The following is a 19,439-nucleotide window of genomic DNA, read 5'->3' on the forward strand; positions in this document are numbered from 1 at the left end:
ATAATGAACTTTTAATTAAATCGTTAATAAAAATCAGTTTAGTGAACCAACTTTCACAAAAGTTTTGCTAAAAATTTCAAGGTCATTTTTTGGGTCAAATTTCAGGTTCATAGTTATCATGTTCTCTACGACTACAAAATTATCTTCCTTAAATTAAAATTTTATACTATACTTTTATCACTGGATTCATTTCTTTATAATCAATATAATATTCAACCAATTTTTACCTCTTTAATTATCAAAGTACAACATGTCATTTTCTCGCGTATCCAAAACAATTATTGTTTTCAAAAAAGAAATATTAACGTTTATTTTCCGCGCACTTTCTTGGCTCTTAGCATGGATGATGCATTTGTCCTTCTCGCTCACGCTTTCAAGAAATAAAGAAACGGTAATTACATCGATCTCTCGACCTTTCTCTCCAATGGAGGTTAAACTACTTAGCTCCGTCTTCGGGCTCTCTCCTGTCTCGTCAGAAAGAGTGGTCGGCAACGCTGTTCTCCCCATTTCGAAGTCAAACCCACGAAGACAAACGAATCGAGTCACGGCCATTAACTCCGTAGCATCGAAGACTCATGTAGGTGTCCAACGGATAATAAAGTATGAAAACGGAGCAGCGACGATCGCGAAGGTGGTGGAGAATCCGTATTTGAAAGCGGAGACGGCGAGTCCCGATCTGCATAAGAGCTTGTTGGACTTCTTGGAGGAAGCAAGAGACTTCGTGGGAGATGATGATGGTCCACCTCGTTGGTTCTCTCCGTTGGAGTGTGCAGCTCAGGCTCAAGGCTCTCCTCTACTTCTTTTCATACCTGGTTCGCCCTCTAAATCTTTTTTTTTTTGGTAAACAAAAAGGTGTTTTCACCTCGGGAACCCAATCATTGTAAATAGTCCCTCCCAGCGCAAATCGAACTCGTCCTCTAAATCTTCTTTGGCATTATCAAGCTTTTTTCTTATTACTCTGTTCATCTCCGACCAGAACACAAACTAATCTCCGTTACTGTCCGTAATGTTTTTGTCATTTTAAACCAATATTCAAGAAAGCCTTAAGCGTTTAGTTGAACCCCTAATACTAATAATTAACTGGCCAAAACTCTTACCAATTAAGCTAAATATATATATAATTATATATAATAATTATATATTAGATATCATGATTTACTAATACTAAAATTTATATTATATTATTTTATTAGATTTTATACTATAATATATATTAATCACTATAATTTGTAAATAATAAATTATATATTGTTATGATATTATAATTTTAAAGCATTTTAGAAGATAATTAGTACGATTTTATAAGGTTTAGCGTTTAGGTATATGTTTTTTTTTTTTTTGAACACTCGTTTAGGTATATGTAAAATGTTTTTTTAGAACACTACTTTACTATTTTAAACATTTACGTTATCTATGAAGATTTTCCAATGATAGACTATGGTTGGTTTTGATTTCTGTTATTGAACCATGGTGGATCCTCTCTAGACACCAGACCAGCCATATCGTTATAATAGCAACATGAATGAAGCATTATTATGGTCACGCCGCCCTTCTTTAAAGCTGATGAACCATTGGCACCAAACCATAAAATATGCAAATAAGATATATCTCGCACTTTAAGAAAAAATATGTAGCTTTTATGGTTAAGCAAGATAAGTTGGTCATCTTTGTACTTGGTATGAACTAGACCACACACATTTTTATATTCTTTTTTCATTGGCAAGTTTAAGTACAACAATAAGTGCCACATTACTGTGACAAGCTTTAAATGTACTAAATGTTTGGGATGGCACTGATTATGACTGATGATACCAAAGATTCCGTTTTGGTTGAATTGTAACCAGTTTCCATGAACACTGAAAGGCTAACAAGATTTGAGAAACTAAAAACCTTTGTAGGTATTGATGGCACTGGACTTGGGCTCATTCGGCACCACAAGAAACTTGGGGAGTACGTAACTTCAAATTCTTAACTTTTTTAGAAGCTTGCAAGTTTGCATTAGCCTTATTTAGCAAAAAAAAAAACTTTGCATTAGCCTTTTTCATTATTTCAACTATCTTGCCTCTGTTTCTTGATAAATATCAGTTGAAAAGAAAGAGAAACATAAACTGAAATCAAGAACATGGTTTCTCTGTTTCTTGATATTTCTCATTTTGTCATTACTGATGTTGTTGTTGCCTTTTGTGTAGGGTTTTTGATGTATGGTGCCTTCACATTCCAGTCAGAGATCGTACTCCTGCTAAAGGTGCCTTCTCTTTCTCCTTCCTTTGTTAACCAAGAAGATAGCTTATAGTGGATTAAAGCATTTTCTTTATGTGTTTCAGACTTGGTGAAGCTTATTGAGAGGACAGTTAGATCAGAGAAATATCGTTTCCCAAATAGACCTATATATTTAGTTGGAGAATCTATTGGAGCGTGTCTTGCGTTAGATGTTGCAGCTAGGAATCCCGACATCGATCTTCTTCTGATATTGGCTAATCTAGGTACAAAGTTCGGTCCCATATTGTCTGGTACAATGTCCTGAATCATGAACATTTTTGGTCATGTTAGACAATGTTTTGTTGCAGCCACTCATGTCAACTACTTCATGTCGCAACCTCTAGTGGGAATGCTGAATGTTTTACCAGATGGAGTTCCCACACTACTGGAAGAAATATTTGGTTTTAAGCATGGTACACTTTTGTTATCTCTTATTTTCTATCTTGACTTCATGTTTTTGATTAAGTGCCTCCAAGTGAATCATAACACACTACTTGAGCTTCAAGTTTGTTCTTGATTTTACTTAGAACATTATACAACAACATTAAAAAAATGTGTTTCTTCTGTTGCCGGGGATTTATTACACAGGCGATCCATTGACTGGAATGATAGACGCTCTAATGAATGAACTTGCTGTCCATCAAATGAGTGGAGTTGGTGGAGGGATACTAAAAGATCTCTTTGCAATTTCTACTCATCTTCCTGTAAGAATGCCTTCTTAGAATTTCATGATCTCTACACACTTCACTAAATATCTTACGACATATTCCTCCCTTTCATTTAAGTGTCATGGTATACTTTAAAATATGTTTCATTACAAGGGTCGTTTTATATTTTCAATGAAAATGTTTGATAATTTTTTCATTTTTATCCATATTCTTATAGCTCATTAATTAACAAAATCAGGTAAAACAATGTATTAATTAAGAACTTCTTAGAAAATTTAATAATTTTCTTAATATGTGCGAATAAACTTTAAACGGCATATAAAATGAAACTGAGAGAGTATATTTTCGGGAGACTTTGAGTAGGCTCTTCCCAAAGGACACACTTCTCTGGAAGGTGGAATTACTTAAGTCTGCTGTTACATCTGCGAATGCTCACATATACGCGGTCAGAGCTGAAACACTGATACTTCTCAGGTCTACTAAGTTTCTCTGTTTTCTTTGATTTGCAAAGAGATACCCTAGCTTAGAGTTGAGGTATATTATGAATATTGGGTTGTGACTATTGCAGTGGACGAGATCAATGGCTTCTGAAGGAGGAAGACATCAACAGATACTCGATAACATTGCCAAAATGTATTGTCCGTAAGCTTAAAGACAATGGGCACTTTCTTTTTTTTGTAAGTGATCTCTCTTCATCCACTAAAGATGAGACTTTTGAGTCAATCTTGATACTAACTACAGTTAACTATATCTCATGTTAGGAGGAAGGTGTAGATCTGGTTAATATCATCAAGTGCACTAACTTGTATCGACGTGGGAAGTCTCATGATCACCTTTCAGATTACATTATGCCTACCAGATATGAGTTAAAGAAACAACTAGACGACCACAAGTACGAAAACAAAACAGTCTATCAAATACAATGTTGTAGCCAATACTGAATTATCATTTTTTATGTTGTGCAGACTTCTGATAGATGCTACTTCCCCTGTATATCTGTCAACATTAGAAGACGGTAAAATTGTGAGGGGATTTGAAGGTTTACCTTCAGAAGGACCTGTACTGTACGTTGGCTATCACATGTTATTAGGACTTGAGCTAGGTCCAATGATAACTCAAGTTTTGAAAGAAAGAAACATTCACTTGCGCGGTATGGCACATCCAATGCTGTTTATAAACAGCGAAGTCACGTTTGTGGACACACAGATGCTTGACAAATACAAAATATTGGGTGGAGTTCCTGTCTCCAACTTCAATATCTACAAACTACTGCAAGCAAAGTCTCATGTGCTTTTGTATCCTGGTGGTATCCGTGAAGCTTTGCATAGAAAGGTGCTTTTCTTTCTCTCATGGAGTTTTTTAAAAAAGGTTTGTTCCTAGACATATCTTTGTGAGAGAATTTGCAGGGTGAAGAATACAAGTTGTTCTGGCCAGAGCAACAAGAGTTTGTGAGAGTTGCATCTAAATTTGGAGCAAAGATTGTCCCATTTGGTGTTGTTGGTGAAGATGATATCTGCAAGGTAAAATTTCTCTACTCAGTTATTCAGAAATTTACATTAAGGCATTGCTCAGCTTCTAAAACGTTTTAGATATGTTCCGTTTAACGTGTTAGCAATAAGCATTATCTCTCTTTTCTCTGCTAATTATACTCTAATTTAACTTGGTTGGTAAATTGGATGATATTCTCAGCTTGTCCTGGATGGCGATGATCAAAGGAACATTCCTATCCTAAAGCAATTTATGGAAGAAGCAACAAAGCAAGCTGGAAACTTAAGGTGCTTCATTTTATACTCTTCAAGTTAAAACTCATAATGAAAACTAATTTTGAACGTCAAAACTGTTTAGGGAAGGAGATGAGACTGAACTAGGAAACCAGGACTGCTATCTCCCAGGACTTCTACCTAAGATTCCTGGGCGGTTCTACTACTACTTTGGAAAACCAATAGAAACAGAAGGTATATATGCTAACTCTTAAACCTGATCAATCTCTCGTAAAGCTGACTTTGTTTTTATGTTCGTGGCAGGCAAGGAACAAGAGCTAAGAGACAAAGAGAAGGCTCAAGAGTTTTACTTGCAAGTCAAGTCTGAGGTTGAACAATGCATTGCATACTTGAAAATGAAAAGAGAGGGTGATCCCTACAGACACTTGTTGCCAAGGATGATGTATCAGGCTTCACATGGTTTTTCTTCTGAAATTCCGACGTTTGATCTCTGAAATGATTCTCGCTTTTGATTATTTACATAATTACATTATACTATGGTTATGTTGTACGTAGACATTAATTTCTGAAAAATAAATATAGATTTAATCATATGTAAATCTATAATTTTAAAGAAAGAATCTTAAAATACATTTTTTTGCCGATTTTTTTTTAGGTATTTTCACCAAATTGAACACCTTCTTTACAAATACATATGTGAACTCTTGGGCCTAGAGATTTGGCTCAGCCCGCCAAATGTTTCAGAAAGATGGAAACAAAACTTTCCAAAATTAGTTTATGCCTAACTAAACAATCAGTGTAAAGACTAGGGCTGGGCAAATAAACTGAATCCAAAAATTCGAACCGAACCTGATCCGATAAAAATGAATCCGAACCGATCCGAACCCGACATAAATACCGAATGGATCTTGTTTTATGGTATTTCGGGTTATGACTATTATCCGAACCGAACCCGAAATTAAATAGATATCCGATAGAACCCGAAACATTCAAAATGCCAAAAAAGACTTGTACCAAACATGATCTCAATTTCTGATATGTAGCCAAAATACACTAAGATATTATTAAACATCTACAATAACTATCTACTACATGAAAGTTGATGGTTGAAAGTAGCGGTTGAGGCTTGAAATTTTTAGATTTTGGTTTTATTTTCATTGAATAATTTTTTTTCATTTCATGAGAACTTAATTTTTCGTTTTATGATTTCATTTATTGGTTTTCTTTCTATCAATAACAACGTTTACCTTTCGTTTGACTTTGAATGATCATGTTTGATGTTTTTTTCTTATTTTTGAATCGATTTAACTTATGTTTTGGTTACAAAATAGGTACAAATCAAGTACTTTAAACCCGAAGAACCGATTTTACTTATGTTTTGGTTACAAAATAGGTACAAATCAAGTACTTTAAACCCGAAGAACCGATTTTACTTATCTTTTGGTTATAAAATGGGTATAAATCGAGTACTTTAAAACCGAAGAACCGGTTGGAACCCAAAACCCGAAAGTACATCAGGTTGTACCGGTTCTTTGAAGATTTACTAACCCCGATCCGAACCCGATAGAACCCAAACCGGTCCCGAACCGAACTTTTATATAATCCGAATGACGCTGATTTTGATAAACCCAAAAAACCGAGATCCGATTGGACAAAACCAAAACCCGATTGCGACCCCGAATGTCCATGCCTAGTAAAGATTTATAAACGTGAATAGCGATATAATAACCTGATGAACCATCAACCAACGACTTTATCAGTTGATAAACATTAGTTTAGTGAGCCAACTTCCAAAAAGGTTTGCTATTCTTAATTCTAGTTACTTTGGATAAACTATTCCAAATTCAAAAACTACAAAATTATTTTCCTTATTTTGTCTTCTACTTTAATCATGTTCATTATCACTGGATTCATTTCTTAAAAAAATTCAACCAACTTTCTACCTCTTTAATTATAAAAAAATACAAACATGTCCTCCCCTTGTTTATAATTTCCAAAACAATTACACTCTTTTTGTTTCATTTTAATTTTTGATTTAGGTTTATGCACACAGATTAATAAAATATTTTAATTTTGCACATTTTCAAAATAAAAACATCATTACCTATACACCTAACTATATTTCAACTAATAAAAAAAAACTGGAGAAGTGTTAATAACTTTTGCATTAAAATTCTAAAACGATACTTATTTTGAAACGAAATTTTACTTTACAACGACAATTAAACCGAAACGAATAGAGTATTGTTTCAAAAAAAAATATACTCCCTCTGTTCCTAAAAGATCCATGTTTAAAAAATTTTCACACTTTTTAATAAAACATATTAAAACTTAACTATAAATGAATAATTTTTTGTAATTTTATATTTCTTATATTTTTAAACCAATAAGATTTTAAGAAATGCAATTAATGTTCTTGAACTTTACAATTTCTCATTATTAGTTGATAAAAATTACATTAGAAATATAAAATATGTATCTTTTTGAAAAATTTTTTTTTTCTAGAATATGGATCTTTTAGTAACGGGAGGGAGTATTAAAGTATTGTTTTCAGCAAACTTTCTTGGCTCATGCATGTAAACATTTTATCGTTCACTCTAAGAGCATCATCAGCAGTTAATGAAACATAATCTCTCACCTAATTATATTAATAACACAATCTCTCATCTAATATTAATCTTTTTACAAAATTAATTAAAAAAAAATTTAAACATCGGACCATTATAAGTATGACACTTATAGAATCAAGTTCTCCATCTTTTGTTTAGCGCTCTTGCACGAGAGCTGTTTACCTTTCTTTCTTCTCTACTCTTTTCTTTCTTTCTTCTTTTATTATATTTTTAATACTAGTTCAAACTGCATCGGGTACTGCCATTGCTGATGATCTCACTTTCTACAAACAGAGAAACGGAAAAACCAACTCATCGTTCTCTCGAGCTTATCACGAATGGAGGTTACACTACTTAGCTCCGTCTCCGGCATATCTCCTGTCTGGTCTGAAAGAGTGGTCGGCAACGCTGTTTTCAGCAGTTTGAAGTCAAACACACGACGACGAACATATCGAGTCACGGCCGTTAACTCCGTAGAGTCGAAGACTCATGGAGGTGCTCGACGGATAAGAAAGAATGAAGATGGAGCGGCGGTAGCAAAGGTCGTGGAGAATCCGTATACGGAAGCGGAAGCGGCGAGTCCTGATCTACGGAAGAGCTTGTCGGACTTCTTGGAGGAAGCAAAAGATTTCGTGGGAGATGATGGTCCGCCTCGTTGGTTCTCTCCGTTGGAGTGTAGCTCTCAGGCTCAAGGCTCTCCTCTTCTCCTTTTCATACCTGGTTCGTCCCTCTAAATCTTCTTCCACCCTATCTAATACTCCTGTTCTTTTTATAGTTAACGTTTAAGAAGATTTTTTCTCATAAATTAAATAATGTTTTAAATTTTCAATATAAATATATATAATTTGTTGCGCAAATTTTTATTGGTTGAATTATAATTAGATGGATAATTAGTGATGTTTTTATTCAGGAAATATAAAAAACTAAATATTTTTAATTTATATACATAATTATAAAACGTCATCTAACAAGGAAAATATTTATTTTGATAACCGGTCGATTCCAGACCAGAACCTAGACTAATCACCGACACTGTATTTAAAAAAACCGGACACAACATCTACAATATACATAAGGAGATCTAAATGATAGAAGACAGCACTATGGTTAGATTTGATTTCTTGAGTTGACCCACATGGTGGATCTTCAACAGCCACGCCATATCGTTATATGGCAACATGAATATCGTTATATGGCAACATGAATACAGCTTTGATTGTTGATTATGGCCAGGACTATCAATCATTGGCTAAACATTTTTTTTGGAACACTGGCTAAACATAGAATATGTAAATTATATGTAGGCCACATTTTAAAGAATATATGCAGCTTTTATAGAGAAGGTAGTCATCTTTATACTTGGTTCGAAGTTCGAACTAGACCACACCATTTTATAATACTCATGTTTCATTGCCAATTTTAATTACAACTATAAGGTCACATTACTTGGACAAAATTTAAGCCTAGTAAATCAGCATTGACTATGGCTGATGATACCGAAGATTCCGTTTTTGGATAAAATATAAGTTTCTATTATATTTGTAGACATAATCTCATTAAATTTCCATGAACACTGAAAGGCTAACAAGATTAAAAACCTTGTAGGTATTGATGTTACTGGACTTGGGCTTGTTCGTCACCACAAGAAACTTGGGGAGTGCGTAATTTCAAATTCTCCACTTCGTTAGAAGCTTACAAATTTTGCATTAGCCTTTTCTCATTTTCGCAACGTTCCTGCCTTTGTTTCTCTGTTTCTTGATATTGCTCATTTCTTTTGTTGTTATTGGTTTTGAGTAGGTTGTTTGATGTATGGTGCCTTCACATTCCAGTCAGGGACCGTACTCCTGCTAAAGGTGCCTTCTCTTGCTCCTTACCTTTGTTAACCAAGAAGATAGCTTATTGTGGTTTAAAGCATTTTTTTAATGTGTTTCAGACTTGGTCCAACTTATTGAGAGGACAGTTAGGTCGGAGAACTATCGTTTCCCAAATAGACCTATATATTTAGTTGGAGAATCTATTGGAGCGTGTCTTGCGTTAGATGTTGCAGCTAGGAATCCCAACATCGATCTTGCTTTGATATTGGCTAATCCAGCCAGCAGTAGCGGCCCTGGGTACAAGCGGTGGAAGCACCTGCTTCCGGCCCTATTTAGAATAGATAATATTTCGGCCTTTATTTTTGTAAATTCTTCATTAGAACAGTTGGTTTACAGCTTTAAATTGTTAGCCTGAGGTAAGCAGTTTGACTACAGCCGGCCACCATTTATTTTTCATCTAGAAACAAGTCCAATTTTTTTCATTTTTGCTTTCAGCCCATAATTTTTCCGGGCCGGGCCTGAATCCAGTTACAAAGTTCGGTTTTATATTGTCGGTACAATGTCATGATTCATGTACATCATCGTACACATTTTTTTGTTGCTGCCACACATGTCAACAACCTCATGTCACAACCTCTGGTAGGAATGCTGAATGTTTTAGCAGACGGAGTTCGTACACTGTTGACAGAAATATTTGGTTTTAAGCAAGGTACACTTTTGTTCTCTTCTCATTTTCTATATTGACTTCATGTTGTTTATTAAGTGTCTCCAAGTGAATGATAACATACTAGCTGAGCTTCAAGTTTGATATTAAAGTGTCTTCTTGATTATAGTTAGAAGGCTGTGACTGCTGTAGAATGTTGTACAACATCATTAAATCATGTTTTTCTTCTGTTCCTGGTACTTTCTTACACAGGCGATCCATTGACTACAGCGTTAGACGCTTTGACGAATGAGTTTGCAGTCCATCAGATGAGTGGAATTGGTGGAGGGATACTAAGAGATCTTTTTGCAGTTTCAGCTAATCCTCCTGTAAGGATACCTTCTTAGAAACTCATTGATCTATGAGTTTTCTGTAAAAGATCCTTTACAAACATACTCCTTCCGTTTCAGTTTAATTATCGTTGTAGAGTAAAATTTTCATTAAGCGTTGTTTTAGAATTTCAATGCAAAATTTTTTAACAGTATTTTTCACGTTATTTTTTTATTGGTTAAAATATTGTTAGGTGTATAGGTATTGATGTTTTTATTTTAGAAATATGCAAAATAAAATATTTTATTAATCTGTGTGAATAAACCTAAAATCACAACTAAAATTAAACGGGAGAGTATATATATATATATATATATTCAGACTTTGAGTAGGACCGTCCCTAAGGACACACTTCTTTGGAAGCTGGAACTGGTTAAGTCTACTGTCGCATCTGCCAATTCTCACATAGACGCGGTCAGAGCTGAAACATTGATACTTCTGAGGTCCAATAAGTTTCTCTTTTTCAAGTGTTCTTAATCTCTTTGCTTTGAATGTAATGTCCTACCTTTACCTTAGATCTTACGTGTAATGTGAATATCTGGCTATGATTATTGCAGTAGACGTGATCATTGGCTGCTGAACAATGAAGACATCGACAGATACTCACGCACATTGCCAAAATGTATTGTGCGTAAGCTTAAAGGCAATGGACACTTTCTCTTTTTCGTAAGTGATCTCTCTTCATCCACTAAAGATGATACTTTTGAGTCAAGTCTTGATACTAACTACACTTCAAACTATATCCCATGTTAGGAGGATGGTGTAGACTTGGTTACTATCATCAAGTGTACTTGGTTACTATCATCAAGTGTACTTGTTTCTATCGCCGTGGGAAGTCTCATGATCACCTTTCAGATTACATTATGCCTACCAGATATGAGATAAAGCAGCAACTAGACAACCACAAGTAAAAATGCTCAACAAAACAAATCATTCTTATCAAGTTACTGAATGATAATTTTTCTGCGCTGCAGATTGCTAATAGGTCCTACTTCACCTGTATATCTGTCAACACTAGAAGATGGTAAAATTGTGGGGGGCCTTGAAGGTATACCCTCAGAAGGACCTGTTTTGTTCGTTGGCTATCACATGTTATTGGGACTTGAGCTAATTCCAATGGTACCTCAATTCTTGAAAGAGAGAAATATTCACTTGCGCGGTTTGGCACATCCAATGCTTTTTCTAGACGGCCAGGATGTGTTTGTCGACCCACAGATTTTTGACAAATTTAAGTTAATTGGTGGAGTTCCTTTTTTTTTTGATCAAACAAAGCATTGCATTACTTAAAGTGGGTTCTACACTCCAATAGTGGAGTGAGTTATAGACATAGCAAGCACTGATTTTGCCACAGAATCAGCCTCAGGGTTGAAGTTTCGAGAAATAAAATCAAAGGTGATAACATCAAAGAAAGGCATAAAGTGATAGATATCAAACATGATACCGAACAGTCCAGGTTGATACCATCCCTTCTTCAAGAGCTTGATCAGAGATGAGGAATCGGATAGAACCGCCAGGGATCGGACGTTTGAATAAACGGCTAGAGAAACCGCTCGATGGACAGCAATGGCTTCTGCCATTAAAGCTGATGATACATGACTGTGTGCTTCAGAGATGTTGGAGACGTATGGTGTCGAAACTCCCGTGAAGACCCCTCCTATGCCGCACCTACCAGAACTGGCATCCCACGCCGCATCGACCTTGCAGACTAGTGTACCAGACGGAGACATCGGCGGAGGGCATACAGGGGAAGGTCGTGACTGATTTGTGGTGGAGCTGCGGGTGATTGATACTTTGGGGTCCGCTTGTGCATAACTCCATTCCTTCGCATCTTTAATGCTCTTGAGCATAATTTCTTGACCTGTAAACACTCTGTTCTCAAACACAAGTTTATTTCTGGCTTTCCATAAGTTCCATACCACCCAAGGCCAGAGAGGAGTAGTTAATCCGGTTGGTGGTAATGGTGTATAAGAGTCTCCTTGCTTGATCAGTTCTGCCAGTGAAGTGATTGAGTTTTGTGGTTTTCGAACAGTTGGCATGTGATTCCAAACCTCCTCAGCCAGCGGACACTTGAGGAAGACATGGAGATCATCTTCATGACCGCCACACGACTTACAGTTAAAGCTCGGGAATCCTCTCCTCTCCAAATTGGAGCTGACTGGAATTGCTTTTTTCACCACTCTCCACAGAAAATCTTTGAGCTTCGGTCCTGTCTTCACAGGTTCAGCCAGTTCACAGGTTCATTTATAAAATGTTGATCTTTGTCGGCTGTCATTCCCACACCATATACAGTCTTTGTGGAGTAAATCCCAGTCTTTTCGGAGAGTCAGAGTAAAGTGTCAGGGGATGTTGTAGAGCTGGTTTTTATTTGCAAAATAGTGTCCTCATACTGAGGTAATATTCTTCTGATTTTCTCCACATCCCATCTGTTAGTCAGAGGGCATAATAGCTCACTAACTTTCAAAGAGTTACTGTCCAAGCTGGGTGGCCCTATCGGTTGCATTGGCCGCTGAAAGGAAGCCAAGGGTCATCCCATAAACGTATAGTGTCGCCATTGCCCACTGCCCAGCTGAGGCCTTTCCGAAGTATGTCTCTCCCGGCTAGGACACTTCTCCATCCGTGTGAGGCTGTATCTGGTGATGGACAGTCCAAAAAGGAACAGTTGCGCGCGTACTTCCCCATGAGGACCCGAGCCAGTAGGGACTGTGGTTCTTTTATTAGTCTCCAGCCGATCTTCGCAAGAAAAGCATCGTTAAAAGTTTCTATGTCTCGGAATCCAAGACCTCCTGCGTACTTCGGCATTGCCATCGTATCCCATGAAACCCAACACATCTTCTTCTTCTCCGGGTTAGCGTCCCACCAGAATCGGGTAAGCAGTGACTGTATCTGCTTACATAAGGATATAGGCAGCTTGAAGCACGACATAGCATGACACGTCATCGCGGAGAGGACCGACTTGAGCATAACTTGTTTACCGGCTCCGGAGAGAAACTTAGCCGTCCAACTATGGGATTTTTGTCTTATCCTATCCAGGATAGACGCAAATATATCTCGCTTCCGGCGCCCAAATTGCTCGGGCAACCCGAGATATTTTCCTATCCCTCCTTCCGTGTAAATCTCCAAGGTTTCCTTTACCCGGGCTCGAACACAAACAGGTGTTTTGGCCGAGAAAGTGATAGCTGACTTCTGTGGATTGATCCGCTGCCCCGAAACCGATTCATAAGTAGATAGAATCTTACTTAAAGCTGCGACACTCGCTGGAGATGATCGGCAGAAGAACATAGTGTCATCAGCGAAGAGTAGGTGATTGATAGGTGGGCTGTTGCGAGATACCCTGACACCCGGGAGCGAGCCGTCGGCTTGGCCTTTATCGCATAGTGCTGATAGTACCTCCGTACAGAGTATGAAGATATGAGGTGAGAGAGGGTCGCCTTGTCGCAGTCCCCGTGAGGGTTTCACAAGTCCCTGTGGTGAGCCATTAATCAAGAAAGAATAGGACACTGATTCAATACAGCTCATGATCCACGAGATCCATATCGGATCGAAACCAAGCAGCTTCATCACTTCCTTGACGAAACCCCACTCTATCCGATCGTAAGCTTTGCTCATGTCTGTTTTCACAGCCATTGAGCAACGTTTTTTTGCCTCTGAAGTTCGCAGATAGTGGAGCGTTTCATGCGTGATAAGGACATTGTCCGAGATCGCTCGTCCCGCTACAAAAGCCGACTGTGTATTAGAGATGAGAGCTGGCAGGAGCGGCTTGAGTCTCCGCGTGAGTATCTTTGCGATAATCTTATAGTGGGTATTACACAGCGCTATGGGTCGATAGTCAGCCACTGATCTCGGGCCTGTGATCTTTGGAATAAGCCGGATATGAGTTTCATTCTGCTGTGGGTGTAAATGCGAAGAGGTGAAGAAGCTCCTGACATCTTTGGTCACATCTGGTCCTACTATGTGCCAATAAGCCTGATAGAAGGTGGCTGAGAACCCATCTGGCCCTGGGGCCTTGCCTCTGTTTATAGACTTTAACGCCTCTCTAATTTCCGAATCGCTCGGTATTGTTCGCATTCATCTCCGGAGTTACCTTCTGGCTGAGGAGATCTTGGATTTGAGAGAAGGACTCGTTGTCATTAGTCTTGAAGATTTGAGTGAAATAGTCAGAGATCACTCTAGTAATGTCTTGTTCTTCATAAACAACTCCTCCTTGTGCATCCTCAATTACCGGTATAGAATTTATTGTTCTTCTAGTTCTGGTGGCAGCATGAAAGAACCCGGTATTTCTATCTCCTTGTTTGAGCCACTGTGTTCTGCTTCTTTGCTGCCAGAATTGTTCTTCGGTTATGTAAGCTTTGCGCAGAGTGGAGTTGAGCTCCTCAATGAGTGTAGGATCCGGAGTATCATTAGAGAGCGCGGCTTCTAAGGCTACCTGAGTCCTTTGAATGATCAGATTACTTTGCGCTTGTTGTTCTTTTGCCCACTTAATGATGCCTCTCCTGCACTCATTTAGTTTCTGAATAACTGAGTCCAAAGGTGAGTGATTCCAAGATTCGGCTATAACCTCTGTCACTTCCTCCTGCTCAGTAAGTAATCTGTTGAATCGAAACATGCCTCTTCTTCTAGGTCTGTCAGCATTGAAATAAGACATCAAAGGCCTATGATCAGAACCCTCAAATCTTAGGTATCTGCATCGCCCCATAGGGAAAGCTTCAGCCCACGAACAGTTCCCCATAGACCTGTCCAGCCTCGACCTTATGAAATGAGTATATCGGGTGCCTCGCCATGATAATTGTTCACCAGAGTGTTTGAGATCCCATAAGCCATTCTGAGAAACAAAGGATCGAAAGGCCGTGAAGGAACCTTCAGGGCGAGCTGGACCACCTACTTTTTCCGCATTGTTGAGAATGTCGTTGAAGTCTCCTGTGATCAGCCAAGGAGAGTCCCTGCCATGTCCCACTGTAGTGAGTTTGTTCCAAAAGGATGCTCTGTTTTCCGCTGCAGGGGTTCCATATACAAATGAAACGAAAGATGTGACTCCCTTATGTGTGATCTTTGTGTCTACTAAGTTGGGAGAAGACTCCAAGATAGTGATATCAGAATCATCATTCCAAAACAAGGAAAGTCCACCGCTAAGGCCGACGGGGGGAACTGAGAAATAATGAACAAGGTTGAGACTTTGCAATTTCATCTTTATAAAATCATCATTGTTCTTTGTCTCCATTAGGAACATTACATTAGGAGCCATATTCCTATTCATCTCCTTAATTCGCCGGATTGTAAGGACGTTCCCCAGTCCTTGACAATTCCAGCTTAGAATAGCTAAGGAAGAGGGTTTTGATGGGGCCGAAAATCCACCCCTCCTCTGGTACTTCCCGGTATGAACACCGTAGTTGGAGGCCCAGTCTTCTTACGTTGGTTACTAGTACCTGCCTTATTACAAGGAATATCACTGTCTTTGTCTACAACCAGCTTTCTTCTAGTAGCAATTGGTGATGATCGGACAGTTCTTGGCTTTCTTTGAAGTAGTGTTTGAAGTGGGCTTCTCGCTATTCGTTTCCTGGTTAGAACTTTCCTCTTGCCCGCCGCCTTGCTCTGGGGTGCGATAGGTATAGCCCTTCCACTTCTTCTTTGCTCCGCACTGGATCCTCCAAGTCTGAGGGCTGCAGGGACTCTGTCTGGTTCCTATGTAGGGGCTTCAACAGCAGCGTGTTCATTTTGTTCATCTCCTTCTATCATAGTATCAGCTTCCTGAAGCCGTCCTGACTCAAAGCTTGGCGGTACTCTCGTCGGTGGGTTAATAGTTGGTTCAGAAAGGCGCTCAAGAGCTGACCTTCTCTCCCTAGACCCCGAAAGTGAACCTTCAAGACCATTTAATGGAACTCCCAGGCGGTCTTGCAGGTTGCGTGTTGGTGTGACTTCCATTCTAGCAGAGTTTGGAGTATTCCTTTCTACTTGTGGTATCGGGGTAGTCCCCGTAATCTCAGTTCCTACTGCTCGTACTGCTCGAGTTTCTGTATTGTGGTGAAAACCAGAGGAACCTGAGCTGTGCCTGCTCTTATCTACCACTCGATACTGCACTGAGGGAGCATCGTGTCTATAGGAACCGGAGTTTGATCGTGCTGTTCTGGACAGGATAGATTGTCCTCTCTGATCATTACTTTGAGTGTAATAACTCCTACTCGTAGCTCTGTCTCTTCTGGGGAGATAGCTATCTGTGTTAGGTTTTATTATTGAGCGGAGATCATCGGTTCTTCTATAACCTCGTCTGTCATCGTGTCTCCTCTTTTCCGCCTCAATTCTTTGTAGAGCAATATTTTGAGTTATTCCTAGTACCCTTTCCTTCGGAGGGAGAGCATTACGAGGTCGTTGAGGGCAGTCAGTTTCCTCATGAAACAAAGAGTAACATGTGAAGCAATGTTTTTCAATCTTGATGTACTCAAACTCAACTTCAGTTACATCGTCTGTAGGCAATTCAATTTCCATTTTCATGACCAGGGGCATAAGACCATTAACCTCAACCCATATCTTGGCTTCTTTGACATCTTTAACTGAGAACACTCCAAGCTCCTTTCCAATGGTGAGAATGGTGCCTTTTGACCAGAAGTGGAGTGGTATTCCATGGATTCTCACATGGAAGGAGATGGTAGATGGGAACTGATCAGATACAGTTGGTTCCCATTGTTGTAGTAGTAGCATCCATCGCTTATAGTGATAGGGCCCCTTTTCAAGGATCTGGAGGAGGTCATCTTCAGTTTGAAACTTGACCTGAAACTTGTCTAGTCCCAGCACTCGTCCCTCCATTCGTCCTTCCAGGTTCCAAACCTGAGCCATGAAGTCGATAACCGCTCGAGGCTTTTGGACCAGAGGGTTCGTTAGCCGCTCAATGATAGTTAGTCTGTTGGCCTCTATGAGATCTTCGCAGTCGTTTGCCGGTATGCGCACCGGAGGTCATTTGGCTGGTGGCTCAGAGGGAGCCTGCCATTTTTCTTTCTCGAAGCGACTGTAGCGTCTAGCCATAGCTTGAGTAGCAGAAACCGGTTTGTCGCTTTGTTGGAAAGTAAACGTATTGGTGGTTTGAGACTTGAGAAGATTTGAGAACCTTTGGAAAGGAGGTTATAACAACCTAGGACCAGCTTGAGAGTTTATATATCATTTCCAGGCGTATTAAATGCGGTTTGTGGTAAATGCTCCTGAGTGTTGTTGGTTGGGGAGGCGTAATAAGAGGTTATAACAACCGATTTTGAAACTACCTTCCATCAACTTCAGCTGAGCTCTTCCATAAGTAGATCTATAGCTTGAGTGGAGCACAACTTGGAAGGGTGAGAGAAGAAAGGGAGGTGATGTATCGGCACAGGAGGTCCTGGCTGACCCTCCGACGTCGTCGGGGGCTGAACCCGGCGAGGTTCCGACCAGAGACGAGATTAACGGGGGGAGGGGGGGGGAGCTATCTATTGACCGATGGGTACTTCCAAAATAGGTAAACTTTTAAAAAGTTCCAGGGAATTTCTGAGGGTAAAGAGCTGAAAAGGTGAAAGAGCCGTAGGGTAAAGAAAGTAGCAGAGTAGTAACCAGCGGTCAAAGATTTCCTCTAGAATCGTGTCTGAGAGCAAAATCGCAGGTGTGTGATAGAGACTAAATTAATTGGTGGAGTTCCTATATCCAAGTTCAGTATCTACAATCTACTGCGCTCAAAGTCTCATGTGCTTTTGTATCCTAGTGGTATCCGTGAGGCTTTTCATAAAAAGGTGCTTTTCTTTCTCTCACCGAGTTAAAAAAAAACAAACGTTTGTGTTTCTAGACTTGTCTAAACATGTAGAAAGTGACATTGCAGGGTGAAGAATACAAGTTGTTCTGGCTAGAGAAACCAGAGTTTGTGAGAGTTGCATCTAAGTTTAGAGCCAAGATTGTCCCATTTGGTGTTGTTGGAGAAGACGACATCTGCGATATAAGATTTCTCAACTCAATTTTTCCTACTTCCTCCATGTTTACATGAATGGTTCTATTCAGAAATTTACATTATTACTCAAGACTTTCTCAGCTTCTACAACACGTTTTAGATATGTTCGTTTAACGTGTTAGCAAGAACCATTGTCGCTCTCTCTCTGCTCTGCTAAACTCTACATTTAACTAGCCCAGCGATTTTGGTTTTCCGAAACCGAACCAACCATCGGTTTTCGGTTAACCAAAATTTTTGAAAACCAATTCTGAAATTAATCGAATTACATTTCAGTTAGGTTCGGTTATCAGTTAATTTTGATTTTCACTTTTAATTTCAAAAATAACCTTTTTTTTGGTGTTCGGTTAATTTTGGTATAATTTTCTAAAAAGTCAGATATTTTCGGTTAAATTTGGCTATTTCGGTTATTTTATTTTCCTTAATTTTTTTTGAAAATGGAAAACCGAACCGAATCCTACCAAAATCGGTTTGGCTAGTTTGGTTTGGACAAAAACCGCATGGCTACTTTTAACTTTGATGGGACATTGGATGATATTCACAGTTTGTCCTTGATTCCGATGATCAAAGGAACATTCCGTTCCTAAAGGATTTCATGGAAGAGGCAACAAGGCAAGCTGGAAACATAAGGTGCCTTCATTATCATATTTCTCATTGGAATCCATTCAAGTAAAACTCATATGAAAACTGATTTTCAACGTCAAAACTGTTAGGGAAGGAGATGAAACCGAACTGGGAAACCAGAAATGCTATCTCCCAGTAATTCTACCAAAGATTCCTGGGCGGTTATATATCTATTTGCTCACCCTTAAACTTGGTCACTCTCTCTCTTGAAGCTGAATACTAGCAATGACTTTGTTTTTATGTTCGTGGCAGGCAAGGAACAAGAGCTAAGAGACAAAGAGAAGGCTCAAGAGTTTTACGTGCAAGTCAAGTCTGAGGTTGAACAATGCATTGCCTATTTGCAAGTGAAAAGAGAGAGTGATCCCTACAGACACTTGTTGCCAAGGATGATGTATCAGGCTTCACATGGTTTATCTTCAGAAGTTCCGACGTTTGATATCTGAAATGATGATCTTGTAGAAGCTGGAAAACCGGATTGACATAAACGATAAAATAATAAACGATGTTAAGGAATAGACGATTCAAATGAGACATGGAGTCGAGATATAATCTCTTTCCTTAACTCTAAATATTTTCTTCGTAGTGAGACAGGACTGTATGAATATAGAGTCCCTGGATACAACAATGGCAGACGAATCACGCTTCACTCGTGATCGCCCTATCGAACTATAAATCTACGAAACACTCTCGAACTATAGACTTACGCTAAGGGATTTGCTGGTTTCGCTGTGCAAAAACAAAAACGTAATCAGAAATGAAAGAA

The 19,439-nt window shown here is 38.8% G+C and overlaps 1 protein-coding gene and 1 pseudogene across 1 annotated transcript; both read left to right on the top strand.

Annotated features, from left to right (window-relative positions):
• The first annotated feature begins 235 nt into the window (after positions 1–235).
• Positions 236–5,292, top strand: LOC106347730 (phytyl ester synthase 2, chloroplastic-like). Its single transcript, XM_013787322.3, has 14 exons — positions 236–812; positions 1,899–1,950; positions 2,190–2,245; positions 2,325–2,483; positions 2,568–2,672; positions 2,848–2,963; positions 3,280–3,401; positions 3,496–3,604; positions 3,689–3,819; positions 3,893–4,259; positions 4,334–4,447; positions 4,617–4,702; positions 4,773–4,882; positions 4,952–5,292. The coding sequence occupies exons 1-14, from the start codon at positions 251–253 to the stop codon at positions 5,140–5,142; spliced, it is 2,280 nt and encodes a 759-aa protein (XP_013642776.2). The 5' UTR covers positions 236–250; the 3' UTR covers positions 5,143–5,292.
• A 2,303-nt stretch (positions 5,293–7,595) lies between these two features.
• Positions 7,596–19,119, top strand: LOC106350311 (annotated as a pseudogene).
• Positions 19,120–19,439: the final 320 nt, after the last annotated feature.

This window comes from Brassica napus, chromosome C2 (assembly GCF_020379485.1).
Source record: "Brassica napus cultivar Da-Ae chromosome C2, Da-Ae, whole genome shotgun sequence".
NCBI lineage: Eukaryota > Viridiplantae > Streptophyta > Magnoliopsida > Brassicales > Brassicaceae > Brassica > Brassica napus.